Genomic DNA, 25585 nt, shown 5'->3' with positions numbered 1-25585 from the left:
CAGCTGGTTCTGGTCCATGTGGGCCCAGCATGTGAACAGACCAGAGGCTCGGCCCATTCACCCAGACTCTGCTGCTGCTACAGGCCCTCTGATTGGCTGGCAGGCTCAGTGTGGAGGGCTGTGATTGGCTGGTTGTCTCTGACTCCTGGACGTGTAGAATCAGAACTCTGGTTCTGACTGAGGTTCTGATGGACCTCTCCTCCCTGATCATCCAGGTTCTGTTTCCCAGTGCAGACTTCCCGCTGCCTCAGTGGGACAACAGGAATGCTGAATGTTTTGATTGGGTCACATGACCGTCAGGCTAACGTCATGTGATCGGCTCAGACACAGGCCGCTCTGTCTCTCTGCCTCAGTGGAACCAGATGTTCCTCTTCCTCCTCCTCCTCCTCCTCCTCTTCCTCCTCCTCCTCCTCCTCCTCCTCCTCCTCCTCCTCCTCCTCCTCCTCCTCCTCCTCCTCCTCACCTTCATCATGCTGCAACCGTTTCTGGTTCCCATCCAGAAAAATCTGAACCTTTACACGACGGCGTTACGATAAATCTTTTTCTCTTATGGCAGCCTGAATAACCCAATAATGTCATATTTACAAACAATTTCTCACAATTATTTTTCTTCTTTTTCTAGTTTCTCTAGTCGCTTGTTGTGTTAAACATTTTAATGAATCGTTAAAGTCAGTCAGGCAGCAGCAGTGAAGTCTGCAGGTTTATAGACATTCATCAGTTGAGAAGGAGCAGGAAAGGCCTGCTGAGCATTTATCTTATATTCATATTAAAGAAGACCAGAACAGAGTCCGGGTCCAGTTCAGGTTTTATCCCGTCTAGTCCAGTTGTATACCAGTTCCAGTCCAGTTTGTTTCTCTCAGTCGGATCAGTTCCAGCTCGTTTTCTTGCCTCCACATGTCGACTCAAACTGCAGCTTCACTGTTACTGATGCAGAAAAAGTAGAACCACAACCTTTACTCCAGGAAATCCCCCAAAACACACACACACACACACACACCCCTACTCACACACACACACCCAGTCGTAGAGTCATCTTTCATGCTGGGTCTCGGTGAACGCTGAGCCTCCTGCTGCTGCCAGGCGAGTTTTTCTGCCCTGAACTTCGTCTGTCAGGCTGAATCTGCATCAGCTCGTTGATAGATGGAGCGATCTGATTGGCTGACCTCTACCTGAGGTTCTGTTCAGAACCCTGATGGATGGGTTCTGGTTCTGTTGGTTTCCAGAAATTGTTACTGGAGACTGGTTCTGCATTGTTTAATTTCCAGCGGTCCTCCTGTCCATCCTGTTCTGCTGCTTCCTGTCGGGCGGCTGTGGTCAGCTGAGGTTCGGCCTCAGTTCTGACCCAGTCGGGCCCGGCTCCGGTCGTGTCAGAGGGTAACTGTGTAATCTGTGGTATGAATTCCTCATGTCTCCATCCTGATTCCTGGGATTGTTACCGACTCATTTATGGGAGAAACTTTCACTCCGTGACCGGAGCGCCGGCGTTCCTCACATGATCCGGCTCCGTTGTCCTCGCTGGGCCCCGCCCACTCTGCTGCCCGGCTCAGGTTAAGGTCAGCTCTGTGTGTGTGTGTGTGTGTGTGTGTGTGTGTTGCTGATCGATCCCTCCATTGGACTCAGCAGAACTCCAGAACAGGAAGCTGGACCTGCTGGGTTCGGGTTCTGCTGCAGTCGAACCCTGAATCATCCTGATGCGACTGACAGTTTTATCACCCTGTGTGGAAATATTCTGATAACGATTAAATTAAGATATACAAGTTTTTATTACTGTGACTGCATGCAGCAATCACAGCACCATAAACACTGACCTTAAAGCCATTCCTCATATGAAACAGATTTCTTTATTTACTGGAAACGTGTCAGACTGAAGGCCTGAAGAAAATAAAACTTTCTGTTTTACAGCTGTTTGATTTTACTTTATCAAACAGGGCTGGGCAATAAATCAATAACTATATATATCACACACGACACCTGATCAGTATCAATAGATAATATGTTCAATAACTCACTGAACTCTGACCCAGAACTGCACAGCATTCTGGGAGATATAGGCAGAGGAAAAGCTTTATCCGCTCAACCTCTCACTGCTAGCTTAGCCAGCTGTGTAGCCTCAGCTCACTCACTCTTTGGTTGCCTAGCAACGTGTTGAGTTCTTTGTGGTTGCCTAGCAACGTGTTGAGTAACTTGTGCAACAGCATTTTAAGGTTTTGCTGCGTAAAAATAAAAATTAGCTTGGAGAGAAATCTGTGAATAAAAGGTCAAAGGTCGCCTTTACAATTTATGGGTTTTATCAGAGCTGGCCCTTTAAGGACGTTTGTGATCCTGATATGACCCAAAATGAAAATGACTTCTGTCTTTTATTGAACATTATAAATTCAAATTTACTGAGCCAATGATGAACTAAAATTCTTATTGTGATGAGAATATTGTAACGATACGATGCGATGCGATACGATACGATACGATAACTCTAACCTCATCTCCTCAGGAAAACGTCTCCAAACATGGCGGATCTGAGCAGCTTTCTGTATTTCTGAGTGAATGTAAACATGGTTTCCTGCTGGGACAGGCATCTGTTTCTTTCTCAGCACAGGAAGGGGAAACACACACACGCATACACACACACACACACACACACACACACGAAAACACACACACACACACACACACACACACGCACACACACACGAAAACACACACACCCCCACACACACGCACACACACACACACACACACACACGCGCACACACACACACACACACACACACACACACGCCCACTCACACAGTGGGAACAGAATCATCTGTGCAGAAACGGAGCTGGAGCATGAAGATACAGATAAGCTGAGGGTTGAGCTGCAGATAACATCTAATAAATGTGTTTTCCTCTCTGTTGCCGAGGAGGAATCCACTCCACTGATGGGCCCCACTGATGGGCCCCACTGTTCCCTGGAAGGTCAACCCAGTTGGCTGCTCGGTTTGGGTTCATGGTTCTGGTGCTGACCCAGGGTCCTGACTGTTCTGGGTTTTAGTTTGCTAGTTTTTATTAGTTACTATTAGTGAAATATTAACTATTGGTTCCAGTTTTAGTTTTTCATACTAAATTAACCAAAGTATTGTGATTATTAATACATAGATTAGGTAATAAAGAAAATACAATTTTCATAAGATGTATCCAATTATTATTGAATAACCACCTGACTCCAGCTGTCGGCCATTTTGTGGGCTAGCGTAGCGTAGCCGCCAGGAGCAGCTGATGTAAACTGCTGGTGTGGAGAAAAACATTAGTTTCACATCAGTTCAAAAGGCAAATAAATTGATTTAAAAAGAAAGGATATTATATCTATAAATTAATTTGTTTCAGTTTTATGAAAACATAATACAGTTCTGCTTTTTCCCCCATTAATTATGGTTTTTATTTATTCCACTTAACTAAAATGTTTTCATGATTTTATGAGTTTTATTTAATTATAACTGTATCACTTTAAATCAGGCTCCCTTATAGACGGCCAATAAATAGTTTATAGAAATGTTTTCATCTATAAACAGTTTGTTAATAACTAATAACTGTTTCCACAGGGAGTTTATGGCTGTTTGTGTCATCAGTAAATATTATTTGCTGACTGATTCAGTCAGAACTGACTGTTTCTGCTGACTGCAGAAGTTTAATAATAATTTCTGTATCATGAAGTTATTAAAAACCATTAGCAGAAAGTATCTGAATCTGTTGAAGGTTAAAAGTGTTGGAAGTGGAACTGATTGACCGCCTGGTTCTGAAGCAGCGGGTCGATCTGGACCACCAGCTGAAGTTTTTTCTCCAGTTATTTTCTCTGATCTCTGGTTTTCTAACGGCTGCAGCTTCCAGACCGTTTCTCTCATAATGTGTCAAAATGTTTCGCTGGTAAACATGGAGCTGATGTCTCACTAAATGATCTTTTAGGTTTTCTTTCAGTCTTTTCTTCCTCTCTGATGATGGTTGTTTAATAACTCTGACCAATCCTCAACTATATTTTAGTTATTTCTGCATCTCTTTAGCAGTTGGTATTTATTGTGTATTTTATAATTTACCATGAAAAATTCTCATTAGAATTTGATTTATTGTTGTCGCAGTGAATGTCAGTTAATGTGAGCATCAGGATGAGTACTTTTATTTTGCCGGCGTGGAACTTGAAAATATGGTTAAATGAATAATCTGTGTGCAGTTCACTGATAATAATCAGGATTATTTCAGAGAGGAATGGTTTTCAAGACCAACATTGATGTTTTCTGAATCATTTTGATCCGTATCACCATCCATCCATCCATCCATCCATCCATCCATCTTCCTCCGCTTATCCGAGGTCGGGTCGCGGGGGTAGCAGCTTCAGAAGGGAGGCCCAGACTTCCCTCTCCCCGGCCACTTCTTCCAGCTCTTCCGGGGGAATCCCGAGGCGTTCCCAGGCCAGCCGAGAGACATAGTCTCTCCAGCGTGTCCTGGGTCTTCCCCGGGGCCTCCTCCCGGTGGGACGTGCCCGGAACACCTCACCAGGGAGGCGTCCAGGAGGCATCCTGACCAGATGCCCAAGCCACCTCAACTGGCTCCTCTCGATGTGAAGGAGCAGCGGCTCTACTCTGAGTCCCTCCCGGATGACTGAGCTTCTCACCCTATCTCTAAGGGAGAGCCCAGCCACCCTACGGAGAAAACCCATTTCGGCCGCTTGTATCCGCGATCTCATTCTTTCGGTCATGACCCAAAGCTCATGACCATAGATGAGGGTGGGAACGTAGATCGACCGGTAATTCGAGAGCTTCGTTTTTTGGCTCAGCTCTCTCTTCACCACGACGGACCGGTACAGCGCCCGCTTGACAGCAGACGCTGCGCCAATCCGCCTGTCGATCTCCCGCTCCCTTCTTCCCCCATTCGTGAACAAGATCCCGAGATACTTAAACTCCTCCACTTGGGGCAGGACACCCCCCCTGACCCGGAGAAGGCACTCTACCCTTTTCCGGCTCAAGACCATGGCCTCGGATTTGGAGGCACTGATCCCCATCCCGGCCGCTTCACACTCGGCTGCGAACCGCTCCAGCGAGAGCTGCAGATCACGATCTGATGAAGCCAAAAGGACCACATCGTCTGCGAAAAGCAGAGATGAGATCCTAAGGCCACCAAATCGGATCCCCTCAACACCTTGGCTACGCCTAGAAATTCTGTCCATAAAAGTGATGAACAGAATCGGTGACAAAGGGCAGCCCTGGCGGAGTCCAACTCCCACCGGAAACGAGCCCGACTTACTGCCGGCAACGCGGACCAGACTCTGACACCGGTCATACAGGGACCTGACAGCCCGTATCAAAGGGCCCGGTACCCCATACTCCCGGAGAACCCCCCACAGGGCTCCCCGAGGGACACGGTCGAACGCCTTCTCCAAGTCCACAAAACACATGTAGACTGGTTGGGCGAACTCCCATGCACCCTCCAGGACCCTGCCGAGGGTGTAGAGCTGGTCCAGTGTTCCACGACCAGGACGAAAACCACACTGCTCTTCCTGAATCCGAGGTTCGACTATCCGACGGACCCTCCTCTCCAGGACCCCTGAATAGACCTTGCCAGGGAGGCTTAAGAGTGTGACCCCTCTATAATTGGAGCACACCCTCCGGTCCCCCTTTTTGAACAGGGGGACCACCACCCCAGTCTGCCAATCCAGGGGAACTGCCCCCGATGTCCATGCGATATTGCAGAGTCGCGTCAACCAACACAACCCTACAACATCCAGAGCCTTAAGGAACTCCGGGCGGATCTCATCCACCCCCGGGGCCTTGCCACCGAGGAGCTTTTTAACCACCTCGGCAACCTCGCCCCCAGAGATTGGAGAGCCCAACCCAGAGTCCCCAGGCTCCGCTTCCTCAGTGGAAGGCATGTTGATGGGATTGAGGAGGTCTTCGAAGTACTCTGCCCACCGACCCACAACGTCCCGAGTAGAGGTCAGCAGCACACCATCCCCACTATAAACAGTGTTTGTGCTGCACCGCTTCCCCCCCCTGAGACGCCGGATGGCGGACCAGAATCGCCTCGAAGCCGTGCGGAAGTCTTTCTCCATGGCCTCTCCAAACTCCTCCCACGCCCGAGTTTTTGCCTCAGCAACCGCCCGAGCCGCATGCCGCTTCGCCCGCCGGTACCCATCAGCTGCTTCCGGAGTCCCACAGGCCAAAAAGGCCCGATAGGACTCCTTCTTCAGCCTGACGGCATCCCTCACCGAAGGTGTCCACCAACGGGTTCGAGGGTTGCCGCCGCGACAGGCACCGACAACCTTGCGGCCACAGCTCCGATTGGCCGCCTCGACAATGGAGGCACGGAACACGGTCCACTCAGACTCCATGTCCCCCACCTCCCCCGGGACGTGTTCGAAGTTTTGCCGGAGATGGGAGTTAAAGCTCCGTCTCACAGGGGATTCCGCCAGACGTTCCCAGCAGACCCTCACAACACGTTTGGGCCTGCCAGGTCTGACCGGCTTTCGCCCCCACCACCGGAGCCAACTCACCACCAGGTAGTGGTCAGTGGACAGCTCCGCACCTCTCTTCACCCGAGTGTCCAAGACATACGGCCGCAGATCCGATGAAACGATGACAAAGTCGATCATCGAACTGCGGCCTAGGGTGTCCTGGTGCCAAGTGCACATATGGACACCCTTATGCTTGGACATGGTGTTCGTTATGGACAATCCATGGCGAGCACAGAAGTCCAGCAACAGAACACCGCTCGAGTTCAGGTCGGGCGGGCCGTTCCTCCCAACCACGCCCCTCCAGGTCTCACTGTCGTTGCCCACGTGAGCGTTGAAGTCCCCCAGCAGAACAAGGGAGTCCCCAGGAGGAGCACTCTCTAGTACCCCCTCTAAGGACTCCAAAAAGGGTGGGTAATCTGAACTGTCGTTCGGCCCGTAAGCACAAACTACAGTCAGGACCCGTCCCCCCACCCGTAGGCGGAGGGATGCTACCCTCTCGCTCACCGGGGTGAACCCCAACGTACAGGCGCCGAGATGGGGAGCAACAAGTATGCCCACTCCTGCCCGACGTCTCTCTCCCCGGGCAACTCCAGAGTGGAAGTATGTCCAGCCCCTCTCAAGGAGACTGGTTCCAGAACCAGAGCCATGCGTCGAGGTGAGACCGACTATTTCTAGCCGGAACCTCTCGACCTCACGCACTAGATCCGGCTCTTTCCCCACCAGAGAGGTGACATTCCACGTCCCAAGAGCCAGTTTCTGCAACCGAGGATCGGATCGCCAGGGTCCCCTCCCTTGGCCGCCACCCATCACACAGTGCACCCGACCCCTATGGCCCCTCCCACGGGTGGTGGGCCCATGGGAGGGGGGGCCCATGTTTCCTCTTCGGGCTGAGCCCGGCCGGGCTCCATGGGTAAAAGCCCGGCCACCAGACGCTCGCCATCGTGCCCCCCCTCCAGGCCTGGCTCCAGAGTGGGGCCCCGGTGACCCGCGTCCGGGCGAGGGAACACCAAGTCCAATGTTTTTACTCATCATTGGGGTCTTCGGGCTGCACTTTGTCTGGTCCCTCACCTAGGACCTGTCTGCCTTGGGTGACCCTACCAGGGGCATGAAGCCCCAGACAGCATAGCTCCTAGGATCATTGGGGCACTCAAACCCCTCCACCACGATAAGGTGGCAGCCCATGGAGGATCCGTATCACAACAGAAGATAAACTTCCAGGTCGCTGTGGATGTCTCTGTGCTGGAGGCGAACTTTGTTTCCTGAACTCATGATGTTTTTTCCTCGTCGTTTTGAAGAAACGAGAATCGTTTATCAGCCGGTTTGTGCTGCACAGGAAGCTCATGTCTTTGGATTCAGGAGGAAACTGTCTGTTTCTGCCAGGCTGAGTGTTTTTCTTCATATTTAAGCAGCCAGAAGCTACATGCTACATGCTAAGCGGTTTGGTTTGGGCCTGAACTCTATTTTCCTTTGATTAGACCCTTTTCTCTCTGAGCCAGAACCGGTTCTGTTTCTGTGGGTCGAGCTGCTAAAGCCTCCATGGTTCTGCTTCCTGTTCATATCTAGCCAATCACAGACCCCGCGGCGTCTGGTCCATTTCCTCCCAGCAGCTCCGGGTCGGTACCAGAACCTCCACAGTTTATCGGCTCGACACTGCAGCCATTGTTGCGTTGCACAGTAACTCACTGCGGCCGTGAATGAGTGTTTGTGGAGGAATCAGATGTTCTTATCAGCTGTGAGCACGTCTCGCTCCAGCCTCTCCTGCAGGTCAAACGCAGGGCATTCTGGGAGAAAACCGCCTGGGACACCAGAGTTGGTTAACAGTCAGTACACGAGTAATAACACGATAAATTGAACACAGTTACCCAGAAATTGAATTATTCTGATGTCATGTGGGAATAATTTCCATAACTCTTCATTGATTCACTGAGTTAAATTCAGATTTCACAGATAAAAACGTTTCACACTCCAGGATGATCTATTTATACTCCCAACTGGTCTGAACAGAAAGACCCACAAACATACCGCTAGCTTAGCTAATATTAGCTTAGCCTCTCTTTGTGTCTCTTAGCTTGGTTTAGCTTAGCTTTACTGAACTTATCATAGCTCATTTATCCAAACAGGCTACATTGGCTCAGTTTTGTAAATTAACTTTGTTTTGTGTTAGCATAGTTTTTTTTATGTTAGCTTAGCTTAAATTAGCTAAGTCTAGCTGATATTAAGTCGTAATAATTTAGTTTAGACTGAATGAGGTTTTCTTAGTTTCCCTATCTGAGGGAAATTATTTTATAATAATTTATCTTATGTTACTAATATCAGCTCAGATTGTTTTTAGCATATGAGTGTAGAATATATTGACTGTTTGTTTCTGAGGATGAATGAATTTTCCACAGTCATTATGTTTAGTTGCTAAGCTAACTAGCTTCCATGTACTAAATGCGTCTTTATGAACGTGGTTCCTGTGTAAACATCAGACTCTTATCAGAACATCAGTGTGTAAAGTTTCTTATCACATTTGTTCTTGTGAATATTGTTTATCTGGAGTTGAATTGCTCATCTATCTCAGTACTTTGCTCTCTCTAAAAGTGAAACCAGGTTTCAGCAGATATGAGGTCAAAGTTCAGCTTGCAGCCTGATGGATGACAAATCTCCTACTTTCCATCTCCAGTCTCTGGTGGCGTTTTGTCTGGTTCCTCGTCTCCTGAAGGAGATTTTCAGGCCGGCTTGTCTGAGTCTAACCCGACACGCTGGCGGAGCAGCTGCTGGCGTTTCAGGAAGCAGTGAGGTGCAGCCGGGTGGAGGCTGCTACACCCTGCTCCCACACATCATCACTTCAGGAACATCAAGGTTTTAGTTTCCTTGAGAGGTTGAGAGAGGAGCTGCTGCTCCATCTGAGTCCTGAAATAAATAAATGTGAGAGAGAATCCCAGAAAAGCCAGAAGGAAGTCTGAGCTGGGATCCAGCATCCTCTCGCATAAACAGCCGCCTGCTGCCGGATGAGATTAGATCCGACGTGTGTGTGTGTGTGTGTGTGTGTGTGTGTGTGTGTGTGTGTGTGTGTGTGTGTGTGTGTGTGTGTGTGTGTGTGAGAGAGATGGGGACGATAAGCAGCAGCTTTTGAGGAGTAAACGCAGCAGCAGGTGTAAACTATCAGCTGCTCTTCTTCTGAGGATGTTTCCAGTTTAGATTTATTCTCAGGAAGCCAAACATACAGGAACAATGTGGGGATGCAGCGAGTCCGCACACATAAACAACATCCGCTCTGACGCTCCCATCTGAACCATCTGGTTCTGATCCATTAAGTTCTGACCTGTTTGGTTCTGACCCATTAGGATCTGACCTGTTTGGTTCTGACCCATTAGGTTCTAACCTCTGATTCTGACCTCTCTGGTTCTAACCCGTTAGGTTCTAACCTCTGATTCTGACCCATTTGGTTCTGACCCATTAGGATCTGACCTGTTTGGTTCTAACCCGTTAGGTTCTAACCTCTGATTCTGACCCATTTGGTTCTGACCCATTAGGATCTGACCCGTTTGGTTCTGACCCGTTTGGTTCTGACCTCTGTCTGTCCAGATGAGCGTGAAGCGGTGCAGAAGAAAACCTTCACTAAGTGGGTGAACTCCCACCTGTCCAGGGTGTCGTGTCGGATCACGGACCTGTACATGGACCTGAGGGACGGCCGGATGCTCATCAAGCTGCTGGAGGTTCTGTCTGGAGAGAGGCTGGTGGGTTTGGACCATTAACACAAACCATCACAGTTACTGGTTCCGTTCATCCGGACCAACAAATACACAGAACTCAATAAATTGATAATATATATAATGACAGAAACATGATCAATATCAGTAGGTGATAAATCTGATAGGATATTCAATAACTCACGAACTGATCCAGAACCGCACAGCATTCTGGGAGATGTAGGCAGAGGAAAGGCTATCGCTAAGCTAGGATGGCGGCATTTATAAACTCAGTTCTTGGTTACCTAGCAACAGCCTGTAAAGTAACACACTCCTTACTAACGAACAGAACGAATCAGAGCGACTGGATTAACAGCGACAGACTGGTGACCTGTCCAGGTGACCCCGCCTCTCGCCCAGAGTGAGTGAGTGAGGGATGGATGGATGGATCAGATTATATAGCTGAAAGAGAAACTAGACTATCCAGTTTATAGTTTTTAATCATCAGGGTGTTGAACACAGACTGGATCCAGATCCTGATCCAGATCCTGATCCTGATCCAGATCCTGATCCAGATCCTGATCTGGATCAGGATCTGTTGGATCCCAGTTGTTCCACTGATTCTGTCGCTGTTTGTTTGAGGTTTGAATTCCTGTCTGGTGAGTAGTGATGCTGTGGGCTCACCCTCCCATCTATTCCTGAAATGAAGGAGGGAGTCGCCATAGCAACCAGTGACTCAGCACTTTTCATATCAGTGTGTGGCTTCAGGGCCTCCGTGGAAACGCATTCTATCACATTTCTGCCCTGAGAAATGGATTGTTGTTCTGTTACCATGGAAACAGGAATACAAGCCTACTTCAGGCCTGCTGTTTTCCCATCACACACACACACACACACACACACACACACACACACACACACACACACACACACAGAGGAACCAGCAGGGCTCCGGTCCCTCAGCCTGCAGAGCCTCATGGATCCCAGTGGAGGCGAAACGGACGGCGAATAAAGGGAAGCTGTGTGAAGCGGCTGCAGCAGCATGGAGGCTGTCAGCGCCGTGAAAGAGCCGCAGGAAACGCCGCTGGAGGAAGAGGAGGATGAGGAGGAAGAGTCTGACAACCAGCCTGCTGGGGAAACTGGACTTCCACCAGTTCACATACTGGGAGGCTCCTCTGCTCGCATGATGAAGGCGAAGAGGAATCTAAATGTCATTAACATGCATGAAGGCGACAGCGCCACCATGTGGTGGAGCAGCAGAAATCCAAACAATGAGAAAAATTAATCATTTAAATAATAAACATTTGAATGTTTCTCTGATAAATGTGAGGTTGTTCATATTTTAAGATGTTATATTTTTAAATTTTTTATATTTGTTAAATACCTTAAAGTTTATTGGTTTATTTATGCAGCGCTTAGCAACAACCAGCTACGCATTAAAAACCATACAACCCTGAACAAACAGCCAGCTGTTCATTAAACTAATACATGCAAACATTAACTTTTATTTACTGTTTTCAGAGCCTCCCGTTAGCGCATTAGCATTAGCTTCCACTAAATACTACACTGTTAACGCTTTAGCTATTCATAAACTAGCTTTAGTGTATGACAAGTGCTTTAGCATTAGCAGAGCTACTTTTTTAGCTAGCATTGCCTGGTTACCATGGAAACCGAACACAGACCAGTGGAGGCTGCTGCTAGCCTCGATGTAGCAGGTGTTGCTTGGCTAACGGCAGCAGCTCCAGGCTGATTCAGGAACCGTTTCTGTTCTCAGATCAACATGTCAGCAGGGAAGTCGGCCAGCTGCGTCTGCAGCTGCTGCTCCTCTGACGTTTCCACATGAGGAAGCCCAGAGGTTTCAGGGTGTGTAATGTAACCGGTTCTGCTCTGTGGGTTTGTTTGCATCCAGCCCAAACCCACCAAGGGCCGCATGCGGATCCACTGCCTGGAGAACGTGGACAAGGCCCTGCAGTTCCTGAAGGAGCAGCGGGTTCACCTGGAGAACATGGGCTCCCACGACATCGTGGACGGAAACCACCGCCTCACGCTGGGCCTCATCTGGACCATCATCCTGCGCTTCCAGGTGAGCTTAAAACGGGTCAGAACTGCCGCCGCCGCTGCTGGTGTTTATGACGTCATCACAGCTGAAATGGGCGGACAGGATTTATCTTTGATAAGCTGTGAGGATTAAATCCATCCTGCCAGAAGAATCAGGCTGAAACGGAGCCGGCCGGATGAACCGCTCTGCGTTTTAGTTGCTGCGGTCAGAGATATCTGGGTCGGGTTCTGGTGGTCCGGCTGAGGGACGTCCATCTATGAAGGTCAGACAGTTCCTGCTAGAACCTCACAGAGAGTTACCTCAGATTATAACGAGATTATTGTTCATAAATTAGCTAAAAACCAGAAATCTGCCTGTCAGAATGTTTGGTCATTTTATAGATTTAGCAGCTAACTGCTGTTCCCGTTACTGTAGCTAACTGCTGTTCCCGTTACTGTAGCTACCAGCTAACTGCTGTTCCCGTTACTGTAGCTAACAGCTAACTGCTGTTCCCGTTACTGTAGCTAACTGCTGTTCCCGTTACTGTAGCTACCAGCTAACTGCTGTTCCCGTTACTGTAGCTAACTGCTGTTCCCGTTACTGTAGCTACCAGCTAACTGCTGTTCCCGTTACTGTAGCTAACAGCTAATTGCTGTTCCCGTTACTGTAGCTAACTGCTGTTCCCGTTACTGTAGCTACCAGCTAACTGCTGTTCCCGTTACTGTAGCTAACTGCTGTTCCCGTTACTGTAGCTACCAGCTAACTGCTGTTCCCGTTACTGTAGCTAACAGCTAATTGCTGTTCCCGTTACTGTAGCTAACTGCTGTTCCCGTTACTGTAGCTACCAGCTAACTGCTGTTCCCGTTACTGTAGCTACCAGCTAACTGCTGTTCCCGTTACTGTAGCTACCAGCTAACTGCTGTTCCCGTTACTGTAGCTAACTGCTGTTCCCGTTACTGTAGCTACCAGCTAACTGCTGTTCCCGTTACTGTAGCTACCAGCTAACTGCTGTTCCCGTTACTGTAGCTAGCAGCTAACTGCTGTTCCCGTTACTGTAGCTAGCAGCTAACTGCTGTTCCCGTTACTGTAGCTAACAGTTAACTGCTGTTCCTGTTACTGTAGCTAACAGCTAACTGCTGTTCCCGTTACTGTAGCTAACAGCTAACTGCTGTTCCCGTTACTGTAGCTAACAGCTAACTGCTGTTCCCGTTACTGTAGCTAACAGCTAACTGCTGTTCCCGTTACTGTAGCTAACAGGTCAGAGGTCAGCATCTTTGATTTTTATCTCAGTTTCGGTCATTTTCATACTCTAAAGGAGAAACCAGTCAGATCTTCAGGAAACCTGATTGATCAGGAAGGTTTTAGATAATCAATGGAACCAATAACAGATCCGTCTCTCTAAATAAACGTCTAAAGCAGCTGCTGGAATGAAATTTCCACTGAACCCAAAGCACAAGTTCAGTCAGATTAATGCATAAATTAAATATAATATGGAGGAATGAGACGCGTGTATTGAACCTGGCTGTGTTGTGTTGGATGCTCCAATGTAACCAGCCGCATCACCAGGCTTTCCTTCAGCAGTGGAGTGTTTTATAGAAAAACTGCAGCTCTGATTTTAGCTCCTTTTCCATCTTTAGATTTAAGGATTTAAGTGGAAATGAGACATTTGGAACGAGGATTGGAGAAAATGTTGAGGTTTCTGGTCTGCTCGGTCCACTTTGGTTCTGTTGACCCAGTTTTGACCTCTGACCTTGTGTGTGTCTCAGATCCAGGACATCAGTGTGGAGACGGAGGACAACAAGGAGAAGAAGTCGGCTAAAGACGCTCTGCTGCTCTGGTGCCAGATGAAGACTGCAGGGTCGGTACACAACACCTGATGACCTCTGACCCTGAAACCTACTCAGGGCTTACAGGCTGGCATAAAATAGTTTTAACTAAAGAATAAAAAATATTTTCTCTGCTGTGTCTGTTTAGCTCATAGAGAACAGAAACGACTCAGATTCAGGCTGATTGGACATTTTTCTATTGTTGTTCAGAAATGGATGAAAATGAAACATGAATCAGACTTTTTAATCAGACTGTCATTTTAAAGTTTATTATTGTTATTATTATTATTATTATTGTCGTTTTAATGTTTTAATGTTTCCAGAATCAGTCTCTGTTCATGTGAAACATTCATCGCTGATCTTCTGACTTCCTGCTCAGGTATCCAAACGTCAACATCCACAACTTCACCACCAGCTGGAGAGACGGGATGGCCTTCAACGCCCTCATCCACAAACACAGGTACCACAACTTTAGTTTATAATATTTAATGATGTCAGGAACAAACATAAAATGTTGAATTTTTACCATAAACAGATTTTTGCTCTCTAAATGTTTTTCTGCCTCATTTTATCAGTTTGTCACACGATGGATTCACGTTGACGTTTGTTTGAAGACACAACTTTGTGTTTTAAAAAAATACACACAAAGTGTCTAATTAAGAGGAAACCTGCTGGCCCTAGTCGGGGCCACGACCCCCATGTTGAAGACCGCAGTATTAAACTTCATAACTCTTCTGTTTGTTTGTTGTTAATATTAACAAGATTACATCCACTACTATTAACCTTTGACCTCCAGTGTTTCCATCAGGCCTGTTAAAGATCACACATTGTTTATTTTGAAGGGCGGTGTTTTATTTTGAAGGGGTTTCTTGTCGTTTTCAGACCTGATCTGATCGACTTTGATAAGCTGAAGAAGTCCAACGCTCACTACAACCTGCAGAACGCCTTCAACCTGGCAGAGCAACACCTGGGGCTCACCAAGCTGCTGGACCCGGAAGGTCAACACACACACACTAACACACACACACTAACACACACAGTGAGTTAATGGCGTTGCTCTCCTCTGCAGACATCAGCGTTGAACATCCTGATGAAAAATCCATCATCACCTACGTCGTCACCTATTACCACTACTTCTCCAAGATGAAGGCGCTGAAGGTGGAGGGCAAGAGGATCGGCAAGGTGAGCTGGTTCTGACCCGTCGCTGGTTCTGAACCGTTGCTGGTTCTGACCCGTCGCTGGTTCTGACCCAGATTTATCCCAGCAGCCCCAGTCAGGCTTGGCGTCCTCTGATTGGTCAGATCCCAGCTCTGCAGCTGATTGGTCGAAGTCTGAAATCTGCTGCAGAAGAAGAAAACCTGAGGATGAACTTTAAAAAACGTCACAAAGTTCAGATTCAGCTGGTTTTTGTGTTGAATCTAATTTTTACTGTAACATTTCAAATGAAGTCTCCAGACTTTATTCTGTGAATCTTTGTAACCTGAAACATAAAATCTGGCAGCTTCACCTTGATGTAAAGAAACTGGCAGCAATGTTTCAAAACTAACGTTTATTTCTAATGACTGTGAGCTTGAAGCAAACATAAAGAACCTTGATGACAAAAAGAGGATTTGAATTCATTTTTGAAAATATAATTATTTTTTGCATAAATCTCCAACCTAAAGTAAAATTATATTTGTGCCATTTTTATGATTGAGGCCAAACAGAATCACTTTGAGGGCCACAAACGGCCCCTGGGCCACACTTTGGACACCCCTGCTTTAGCTGCTGCCTGCAAATGATTTATTAAAGTTTAGCAAGTAAAGTTATTTTTAGTAGGAAAACATCCAGATTGTTGTTAAAGTAAAACAGAATCGTTGATTTTTGCTCTCTCTTCATCGCCTCTCGCTGACGGAGCGTTTTTCCCTTCGCCTCGCAGGTTCTGGACAACGCCATCGAGACGGAGAAGATGATCGAGAAGTACGAGTCTCTGGCGTCGGACCTGCTGGAGTGGATCGAACAGACCATCATCATCCTCAACAACAGGAAGTTCGCCAACTCGCTGGTGGGCGTCCAGCAGCAGCTGCAGGCCTTCAACACGTACCGCACCGTGGAGAAACCGCCCAAGTCAGTGCAACCCGCCGCCGCCGCCGGCAGCAGCAGCTAACACCCAAACATACAGCAGCTTAACAGAAAATATCACAACACACATCAAACCATCTGATCCCACACATTTACTGCTGATGCTTTCCAATATGTTTATGTATTGATAAATATTAAAAATGTATTTCAATAAAAACCATAACGGGTGTTATATAATTTATGTGCTACAACATATATACATTTCCTTATGTTTTAAATATATTCTACCAAATATTGCTAATATACTGTATCTTTACATAATCAATACATTTTCCCAAATAAATCATATTATTTTGTTATATAAACATATTAAATATTCATGTGTAATATTCTACAATGCTGGACAGTGGGAATCATTTGTTTATAATATGTTGTATAATTTATATACCATCAGTATAATATTCACTCTGTATTATCAGCCTGGCGGGTCACCAGACTTTAAAAGCACTCTGCCAGGCTAAGAGTTATTTGTTTATATACTTGTTGTTTTTAATAACTTTATAGTTGGTGTTTAGGATTTGTTAATAACAGATGTTTTAAACTTTCCTGTCAACTTTAAACATGTTTAACTCAGAATCAGGTCTGACGCAGCGCCGCTGTCGCTGAGCTCAGCTGGCTTCAGGGGAAACCTTTTGATTCCATGTTTTTACATTTTAATAAGTTATAAACAAGATGCAGCTGTGGATCTTTAGTAAAACATGAAATGTGTGTTCAGGTTCACAGAGAAGGGGAACCTGGAGGTTCTGCTCTTCACCATTCAGAGTAAGATGAGAGCCAACAACCAGAAAGTTTTCACGCCACGCGAAGGAAAGCTCATCTCCGACATCAACAAGGTACCTGTAGCGTGACATCAGGGGGCGAACGGCGTCCCCACTCTGACCCGGGTGCGTTTGTTTCAGGCCTGGGAGCGTCTGGAGAAGGCGGAGCATGAGCGGGAGCTGGCCCTGAGGACGGAGCTGATCCGCCAGGAGAAGCTGGAGCAGCTGGCCCGCCGCTTCGACCGCAAGGCTGCCATGAGGGAGACGTGGCTGAGCGAGAACCAGAGGCTGGTCTCACAGGTACCACTCACCTGGACTCACCTGGACTCACCTGAACTCACCTGGACATGTCGACTCAGTTATTCATAATCCAGAATGATATGAGGACGTTTTACTTGTTAATTCAGATTTTTCTCCTTCATTTTTTGTTTTTTCTCTGATTCTTATCATCCCTCTGTTCTTTCTCTCCTTTCCTCCTTCATCTCCTCTTCCTTTCGTCTTCCTGTCTTCCTGTCGTCTTCTTGTCTTCCCGTCATCCTTCTCTCTTCTTCCTGCTGTCTTCCCCTGCAGGATAACTTCGGATTCGACCTGCAGGCCGTGGAGGCGGCCACGAAGAAGCATGAAGCCATAGAGACGGACATCGCGGCGTACGAGGAGCGCGTTCAGGCGGTGGTTGCCGTGGCGAGGGAGCTGGAGGCGGAGAGTTACCATGACATCAAGCGCATCACGGCCAGGAAGGACAACGTGATCCGGCTGTGGGAGTACCTGCTGGAGCTGCTGAAGGCCCGGCGCCACAGGTTGGAGCTCAACCTGGGCCTGCAGAGGGTTTTCCAGGAAATGCTCTACATCATGGACTGGATGGACGAAATGAAGGTAACGTCATCATCCTCACCGCCGAGGCTCAGGCCTCACCTTTAGCTTTGCGACGCCATCAAGCTGTTTGTTGTACAGCTGAAATACAGAAATGCAGCCAGACAAGAGAAAACTGACCTGCTGCTGCTGTTTAGACTGAAACTCCAGCAGAAAGATTATTTTCTTCTGACACAAAGTTTATTAGAAATAAATCAAATTTGTCTTTAATTATTTGGAGGATGAAGATCTGAGCAGTAAATGTTTCTCTGCGTTTATCTTATTTAAATAAGAATAAAAACTCCTCACTTTTATCTTCATGTATCTTTATTAGTAATTAGTAATTTATTAGTAATTATTAGAATTTCCTCTTTTACCGTTTTTGACTAAAATGTTCAGTTTGTTTCTCATTTAAAGATAAATATTAATTTATTTGCTTAAATTTTATAATTAAATACAAAATAATTTGTTCTTGTACATCTGCAATGTTTTTTTTTCATGAAAACCCTAAAATCAAATTCTGTTTTTATATTTTTATTTAAAACTATTACTGCTCCATTTTATTACAGAATAAATTATGATTAACATCAAACTTTCACATTCTCAGAAATTAACATTTTCTGTTGTTTTACAGCTGAAAGTTAAAAATCTGCAGACGGACGTAATGAGCTCAGCGGTTAAAGGTTAAAGGTTAAATCAGACGATGTGATTGGCTCATCAGATCAGATCAGTTTCCTCTTCCTGCCTGTAAACAGGATAAATTTTATTCCAACCTGATTTCATCTTCTGGTCCGTTTCTTTCACTAAACTAAAACCTGTTGTCAAGGCAACCGTTCAGTCTTGTTCAGTAAACCCACGCATCAGTAAACCCACGCATCACTAAAACGTTTGCAGATCTTTGTTCGAACGAGCAGAATCATGAAGCTCCTGTTTTATACAGTAATTATCTGAAAAATATAATTTAACTATTGATCTAATTCATATTTACACCTCTGTAAATCAGAGTAAAGGTGATTAATGTGCCCAGTCCAAATAATAAAAGAGGAACCGTCTTACCTGCAGACATTCAGGAGTCATAATCACCTAGACCAGGTGTGTCAAACCTGAGGCCCGTGGGTCAAATCTGGCCCGCTGTGAACATGTCTGAGGTCCTCTGGATTCAGCAGTTTGAGTCTTAAATATCATTTTATAATCAGGACAGTTTTTAACTGTATTTTCACAAACTCTGTTAGTGGGAGAAAATTTTCCATGTTTCACTTTAATGCAGTTTTTTATTAACATTTTAAAGTTTAATGGTTTTTATTAATTCTGATATAAACAACATTAATGATCTTAATACGGTTCAGAATGAAAATACAGAAAGTTTGGAAGATTAAACTATAATTTCTCAGTTTTATATTATAAATAACATTCTAAAGGTTCTGCAGGATTTTTTTAACATCTGTTTAAATCTTAAAAACATCAGATGGTTATTATGCTTTGCATAATTATTCCTTGAGGATATTTTACTTGTTGAGGTTTTCATCAGGTCAGAAGGATGAAGGATGCTGCTGTTGGTCAGCAGGTGGCGCTGCATGTCCAGTTGGGAATCAGACTCTGTCCCAAACAACAGCAGCTTCACGATGCTGGAGACGAAAACAGAAACATTTCCAGAATATTTTCACTTTTTAAATACAGTTTCAGACGATTCAGCAGGAAAACGTTTTTGTTTCTGATCATCCTGAATGACCTTTGACCCCGGCAGATGCTGCTGCTGTCCCAGGACTACGGGAAGCACCTGCTGGGTGTGGAGGATCTGCTGCAGAAACACGCTCTGGTGGAGGCCGACATCTCCATCCAGGCCGACCGTGTCCGCAACGTCAACAGCAACGCCCAGAAGTTCGCCAGCGACACCGACGGTACACTGCCTGTTCCCGCCGCTCCTCTTCCTCACCGCTCCTCTCCCTCACCGCTCCTCTTCCTCCCCCAGGCTACAAACCCTGCGACCCGCAGGTCATCCGGGACCGCGTGGCACACATGGAGTTCTGCTACCAGGAGCTGAACCAGTTGGCGGCGGAGCGGCGCGCCCGCCTGGAGGAGTCCCGCCGCCTCTGGAAGTTCTTCTGGGAGATGGCCGAGGAGGTCCGGTGACCTTCGACCCCTCCGTCAGCCGTACAGCGGTGGCGGTTTCCATGGTAACCTGGCGTTCTGGTTTGCAGGAGGGCTGGATCCGGGAGAAGGAGCAGATCCTGTCCTTGGAGGATTATGGGAAGGATCTGACGGGGACGGTGCGGCTGCTGAGTCAGCACAAAGCCTTCGAGGACGAGATGAGCGGCCGCGCCGCCCACCTGCAGCAGACCATCAGGCAGGGCCAGCAGCTGGTGGACGACAACCACTTCGGAGCCGAGAAGATCAAGGAGCGCATCCAGGACATCCAGGTGGGCCGACACGGGGTCAGGGCGTCAGGAGGCGTTTATTCTGAAAGAACCAGCCTAACAGGGCACTTCCTGTCTCTGTAGGATCAGTGGGCGGCTCTGGAGCGTCTGTCTGCCGTACGGAAAACCCGCCTGCAGGAGGCCTGCAACCTGCACCAGTTCCAGGTGAGAAACTCCCACAGATCCCAGTTAGATCCCAGTTAGAGGTCAAGGAGCTACTTCCTGCTGCCCAGTCACCACTTCCTGCGTTTAGGCCTGAACAATATGGCTGAAAAATGTTCATATCAGTTGATATCAATAATTATTGATCAGTTTTTATTTTAAATATCTGAAACTGGTGAGGCGACATTTCCTGTTTCATCCAGTTTCACTTCAAACTGGTTTTTATTTTCAATCCGTTGTGAGACAAAACATGACACTGCTGCTGCGCAGGTTATTAAACAGGTTGTTGCTAGGTAACCATAAAATACTCTGCAGGGTGTTGCTAGGTAACCAAAGAGTGAGTTGACGCCACCCAGCTAGCTTAGCCCGCTAAGCAGCTACAGTTTTTCCCAGAATACTTTGCTGTTCTGGGTCAGAGTTCAGTGAAACGATTGAATCAGGTGTGTTATGTTGATCCAGTGTCCATAGAGGAGTTATTGCTCTGACCCGACCTTTGACCCTCAGGCTGACGCCGACGACATCGACACCTGGATGCTGGACGTCCTGCGCATCGTCTCCAGCGTGGACGTCGGCCATGACGAGTTCTCGGCCCAGGCTCTGGTGAAGAAGCACAAAGACGTGGCGGAGGAGATCAGCAGCTACCGGCCCGTCATCGAGGCGCTGCACGAGCAGGCGCAGACGCTGCCACCGCAGGACGCCGGCTCCCAGGAGGTAACGCCGCCGCCGCCGCCGCGCGGTCCCCGCCCACATCGGGCCGGGACACCCCGCCTCACTGCCTCCGCCCCGCAGGTCCGGGCTCGGCTGGCCGGCATCGAGGAGCGGTACCAGGAGGTGGCGGAGCTGACCCGGCACAGGAAGCAGGCGCTGCAGGACGCGCTGGCGCTCTACAAGATGCTGAGCGAGGCCAGCGCCTGCGAACTGTGGGTCGACGAGAAGGAGCAGTGGCTCAACGGCATGGACATCCCCGAGAAGCTGGAGGACCTGGAGGTGGTCCAGCACCGGTGAGACCCGGACTCGGCCGGACCGGAACCACGGGCCGGGAGCGGAACCGCCAGCGTTCCTCACGGCTCGCTGTCCGTCTCCCTGCAGGTTCGAGAATCTGGAGCCGGAGATGAACAGCCAGGCGTCTCGCGTCGCCGTGGTGAACCAGGTGGCCCGGCAGCTGGTCCACAGCGGGCATCCCGGGGAGACCCAGATCCGGGCCCAGCAGGACCAGCTCAACACCAGGCGAGTGGGCCGGGTCAGAGTGAAACTGGGTCAGGCCAGGTCCAGGTGGAACGCCCTGGTTCTGATGGCGGTTCTGTCCGTGTTCAGGTGGAGCCAGTTCAGAGACCTGGTGGACCAGAAGAAGGAGAACCTGAACTCGGCGCTGGGCGTCCAGAACTACCACCTGGAGTGCAACGAGACCAAGTCCTGGATCAAGGAGAAGACCAAGGTACGGCCCGGCCCGTCCCGTCCCGGCCCGGACCAACCGGGCCGCCGGCAGAACCTCAGCGGGCCGCTCTGTGTTGCAGGTGATCGAGTCGACCCAGGAGCTGGGCAACGACCTGGCCGGGGTCATGGCGCTGCAGAGGAAGCTGACCGGCATGGAGCGCGACCTGGCCGCCATCGAGGACAAGCTGACGGACCTGGACAAGGAGGCGGAGCGCCTGGCCAGCGAACACCCGGAGCAGGCCGGCGCCATCAGGGGCCGGCTGGCCGAGATCACCGCCGTCTGGGACGACATGAAGGTCAGAGGTCGTCTCTGCAAACGCTCTGCGTCATTTTCAATCGTCATTTTCAGGACGATTTGAAATGTAATTAAATGTTTCAATAAACTGGTTCTGCTGCGATGGAAGGATAATTCACCGTTACAGTAAATACATAAAACCCTGGTTTTATCCAAACGTCCATCACAATGGACAACTTTTATTTGACAGTAATCTGACAGTTAGACGGTTAGAAAGACGTGAGGCTAAAGAACCGAAGACGGATTCAAACGGCCTGCAGCCTCTGAACGCTAACAGCTGAGCTCCCAGTCTGACTGCACAATGTCATGTTAGGGTCGTTGTAGATAAGAAGGAAAAATAGTCAATTTTCCAAAACCTCTGAATTTTTTAGATTAATCAAGAATTTTCAAGAAAAAAACAGTTTGAACAGTTGAAAATTTGCAAGAAAAAACCTGAAATTTTGAGATTAATCTCAGTTTCAGCAAAACAAAATGTTTGACCTTTAAAGTCAGAAGAAGTTTTTTTGGTGGATATTTACTCCTCCTTCTATCATGGCTCTGATCTGTCAGGAAACCCTGTCACCTCATCGTTCCACTCTGCTTTGTGACATCGTTGACCGCGGTACCAGTCTGCATACTGCGGCACTGCAAAGGGTTACTTTGAGCCAACTAACCGTCCGTGATAGAGAGACCTTTAGGTCAAAATATGTGATGTTATTAATCAGCGATCTGTGATATTAGCGTGTTAAGCGTTGCGGATGAATCTGTGTGTTTAACGTTGAGCCGTCTGTCCCGGTCTGCCTCTAGGGGACGCTGAAGAACCGCGAGGAGTCTCTGGGCGAGGCCAGCAAGCTGCAGCAGTTCCTGCGGGAGCTGGACGACTTCCAGTCGTGGCTGTCCCGCACTCAGACGGCCATCGCCTCGGAGGACAAGCCCAACGCGCTGGCCGAGGCCGAGAAGCTGCTGGCCCAGCACGAGAACATCAAGAACGAGATCCGCAACTACGAGGAGGACTACCAGAAGATGAGGGACATGGGGGACATGGTGACGCAGGGCCAGACGGACGCCCAGTACATGTTCCTGCGGCAGCGGCTGCAGGCGCTCGACACCGGCTGGAACGAGCTGCACAAGATGTGGGAGAACCGGCAGAGCCTGCTGTCCCAGTCCCACGCCTACCAGCTGTTCCTGAGGGACACCAAGCAGGCCGAGGCCTTCCTCAACAACCAGGTAACCACCGCCGATGATGACGATGATGATGTCACACCTGCTACTCCGCCCCGGTAACCAACGCTGATGATGTCACACAACACCCAACCCTTACCTGGTAAAAAACACCTGTTGGACCAAGTCCATTCAACCTCTGGTTATCAGCCACTTTGATAAAACAAGTTCAGGGTCATTAAGAGGAAGGTGCTGCCCCCTGCTGGTGGATGACCTCTGGGTCAGTAAAATGTTCATTCAAGGAAAACAGAAAATTATACTCAATGTTCAGGATTAAAAATGTCTCAGAGGTTAGTCTGTCGCAATCAGGAATGAATAAAAAAATATAAAACTGTTTTTAGTTTGCTAAAAAGAACTAGCATTTTAGGAAGAACATAGTAGCACTAGAACCTCTGAGCCGTCAGATGTTGGTCAACCGCCATGAAAATACAAGAGAAGAAGAAGCAGAGTAGTCTAGTGTTAATAATAACATTAATATTAACTGGTCTGAGTTCTGCTGTGTGTTCGGCTCAGGAGTACGTCCTGGCCCACACCGAGATGCCCACCACCCTGGAGGCCGCCGAGGCCGCCATCAAGAAGCAGGAGGACTTCATGACCACCATGGACGCAAACGAGGAAAAGATCAGCGGCGTGGTCGACACCGGGCGCCGCCTGGTCGCCGACGGCAACATTAACGGCGAGCGCATCCAGGAGAAGGTGGACTCCATCGACCAGAGGTAGCACAGATCCTGCCTGCTCTTCAGATGAAACGTGTTGATTAATCTGTGGGCAGGTTGGGACGTCTGCCATGAAGCTTGACTCAGTTCTGATGTTTCGTCTCAGACACAAGAAGAACCGGCAGGCGGCGAAGGATCTGCTGAGCAGGCTGAAGGACAACAGGGACCTGCAGAAGTTCCTGCAGGACTGCCAAGAGGTCAGGCCCGGCGGTGAAAGGTCACAGACGGTTTGCAGACGGGCGGGTTGTCTGGTTTGGACACTCAGTGTGTCTCTGTCCCCAGCTGTCCCTGTGGATCAACGAGAAGATGCTGACGGCTCAGGACATGACGTACGACGAGGCCAGGAACCTGCACAGCAAGTGGCTGAAGCACCAGGCCTTCATGGCCGAGCTGCAGTCCAATAAGGAGTGGCTGGACAAGATCGAAAAGGTCAGGAGGGAAACGCTCAGCGTGGCTTAAATCAAGCTTTCAGCAAGAAAATCACAGAACATGGTTTAGATCACGCTCAGCTAGCTTTAGGAAACAGCTCTCACCGAAATTAATCATTTAAAGCTTCCTTTATTCCAGTGAGAAAACATGTTTTAATAAAAGTATTGAGTATAAACATAATCCTTAAAGTTCCTCCATACAAAGATAATATTTTATAAGCTACACTGCAAAGAGCTGCTTCTAGCTTAGCTTGATGTCAATTAGCTTATGGTTTTCTATCCTTATCTACGCTAACCCTAACTGAACTCTAAGCTAGCTTATCTTGTCTAACTTAAGCTAATGCTAACTTTAAGCTAGTTTATCTTAAATCTCAGCTAATGCTAACGTTAGGCTAGCTTATGTTAAAGTTCAGCTAATGGTAACTATAAACTAGCTTATCTTAAAGCTCAGCTAATGCTAACTTTAGGCTAGCTTATCTTGCTCTGTGTGGTGGTTGTGCTGCAGGACGGCCAGGCGCTGATGGCAGAGAAGCCAGAGACGGAGGCCATGGTGAAGGAGAAGCTGGCGTCCCTAAAGGTCATGTGGGACGACCTTGAGTCGACCACCCAGACCAAGGCCAAGTGTCTGTTTGACGCCAACAAGGCCGAGCTTTTCACCCAGAGCTGCGCCGACCTGGACAAGTGGCTGACCGGCCTGGACAGCCAGCTGCAGTCCGACGACTTCGGCAAAGACCTGACCTCCGTCAACATCATGCTGAAGAAGCAGCAGGTAAACCAGTCAGACCAGTTAAACCAGTACAGCAGAGATTTAGAGGCTTTCTTTGATGCTGACGATAGATCGTGACTCTTTAGATCTCCATCATCTGTTCTTTGATCAGATATCAGATCAGATAATCAATAAACTGACATTGTTGTGATTGGAAGGTTTAGGCTTCAGCCATTTTGATTTATGCCAAACCCAGAGGACCTGATGACGGATCAATGGAAATGTGATCAGAGGAGCTTTTAACTCTACAGACACAATCAATAAATTATAATATTATTGAAAAGTTAATTATCTAAGTGATATTTATAGATTAATAACACAGATTGGGCTCAGACTCACGACAGAAAGTTTGGATCCCAGTAATAAACCATGATGTTGTTCATAAAGCATAGAGTTATGCTGAATAGATTGGCACATGGTCACTGA

General features: G+C 48.0%; 1 protein-coding gene across 3 annotated transcripts in view; it reads left to right on the top strand.

Moving 5' to 3' along the window:
* LOC114138004 (spectrin beta chain, non-erythrocytic 1) overlaps window positions 1–25585 on the top strand; it is an 82262-nt gene that overhangs the window by 38060 nt on the left and 18617 nt on the right. For all 3 annotated transcript variants that reach the window (XM_028006952.1, XM_028006951.1, XM_028006953.1), the window contains 24 exons: window positions 10049–10200; window positions 12062–12235; window positions 13957–14048; window positions 14396–14476; window positions 14899–15014; window positions 15086–15198; window positions 15935–16122; window positions 16853–16970; window positions 17037–17195; window positions 17466–17768; window positions 19489–19642; window positions 19714–19865; window positions 19943–20161; window positions 20243–20323; window positions 20825–21031; window positions 21110–21321; window positions 21410–21547; window positions 21635–21755; window positions 21835–22050; window positions 22836–23255; window positions 23763–23965; window positions 24072–24162; window positions 24248–24394; window positions 24899–25162. In XM_028006952.1, the coding sequence (XP_027862753.1) occupies window positions 10049–10200; window positions 12062–12235; window positions 13957–14048; window positions 14396–14476; window positions 14899–15014; window positions 15086–15198; window positions 15935–16122; window positions 16853–16970; window positions 17037–17195; window positions 17466–17768; window positions 19489–19642; window positions 19714–19865; window positions 19943–20161; window positions 20243–20323; window positions 20825–21031; window positions 21110–21321; window positions 21410–21547; window positions 21635–21755; window positions 21835–22050; window positions 22836–23255; window positions 23763–23965; window positions 24072–24162; window positions 24248–24394; window positions 24899–25162 (4121 nt within the window). The remainder of the gene's footprint in view (window positions 1–10048; window positions 10201–12061; window positions 12236–13956; window positions 14049–14395; window positions 14477–14898; window positions 15015–15085; window positions 15199–15934; window positions 16123–16852; window positions 16971–17036; window positions 17196–17465; window positions 17769–19488; window positions 19643–19713; window positions 19866–19942; window positions 20162–20242; window positions 20324–20824; window positions 21032–21109; window positions 21322–21409; window positions 21548–21634; window positions 21756–21834; window positions 22051–22835; window positions 23256–23762; window positions 23966–24071; window positions 24163–24247; window positions 24395–24898; window positions 25163–25585) is intronic.

Source organism: Xiphophorus couchianus, chromosome 22 (assembly GCF_001444195.1).
Source record: "Xiphophorus couchianus chromosome 22, X_couchianus-1.0, whole genome shotgun sequence".
NCBI lineage: Eukaryota > Metazoa > Chordata > Actinopteri > Cyprinodontiformes > Poeciliidae > Xiphophorus > Xiphophorus couchianus.
This window is presented reverse-complemented; position numbering and strand designations above follow the sequence as displayed.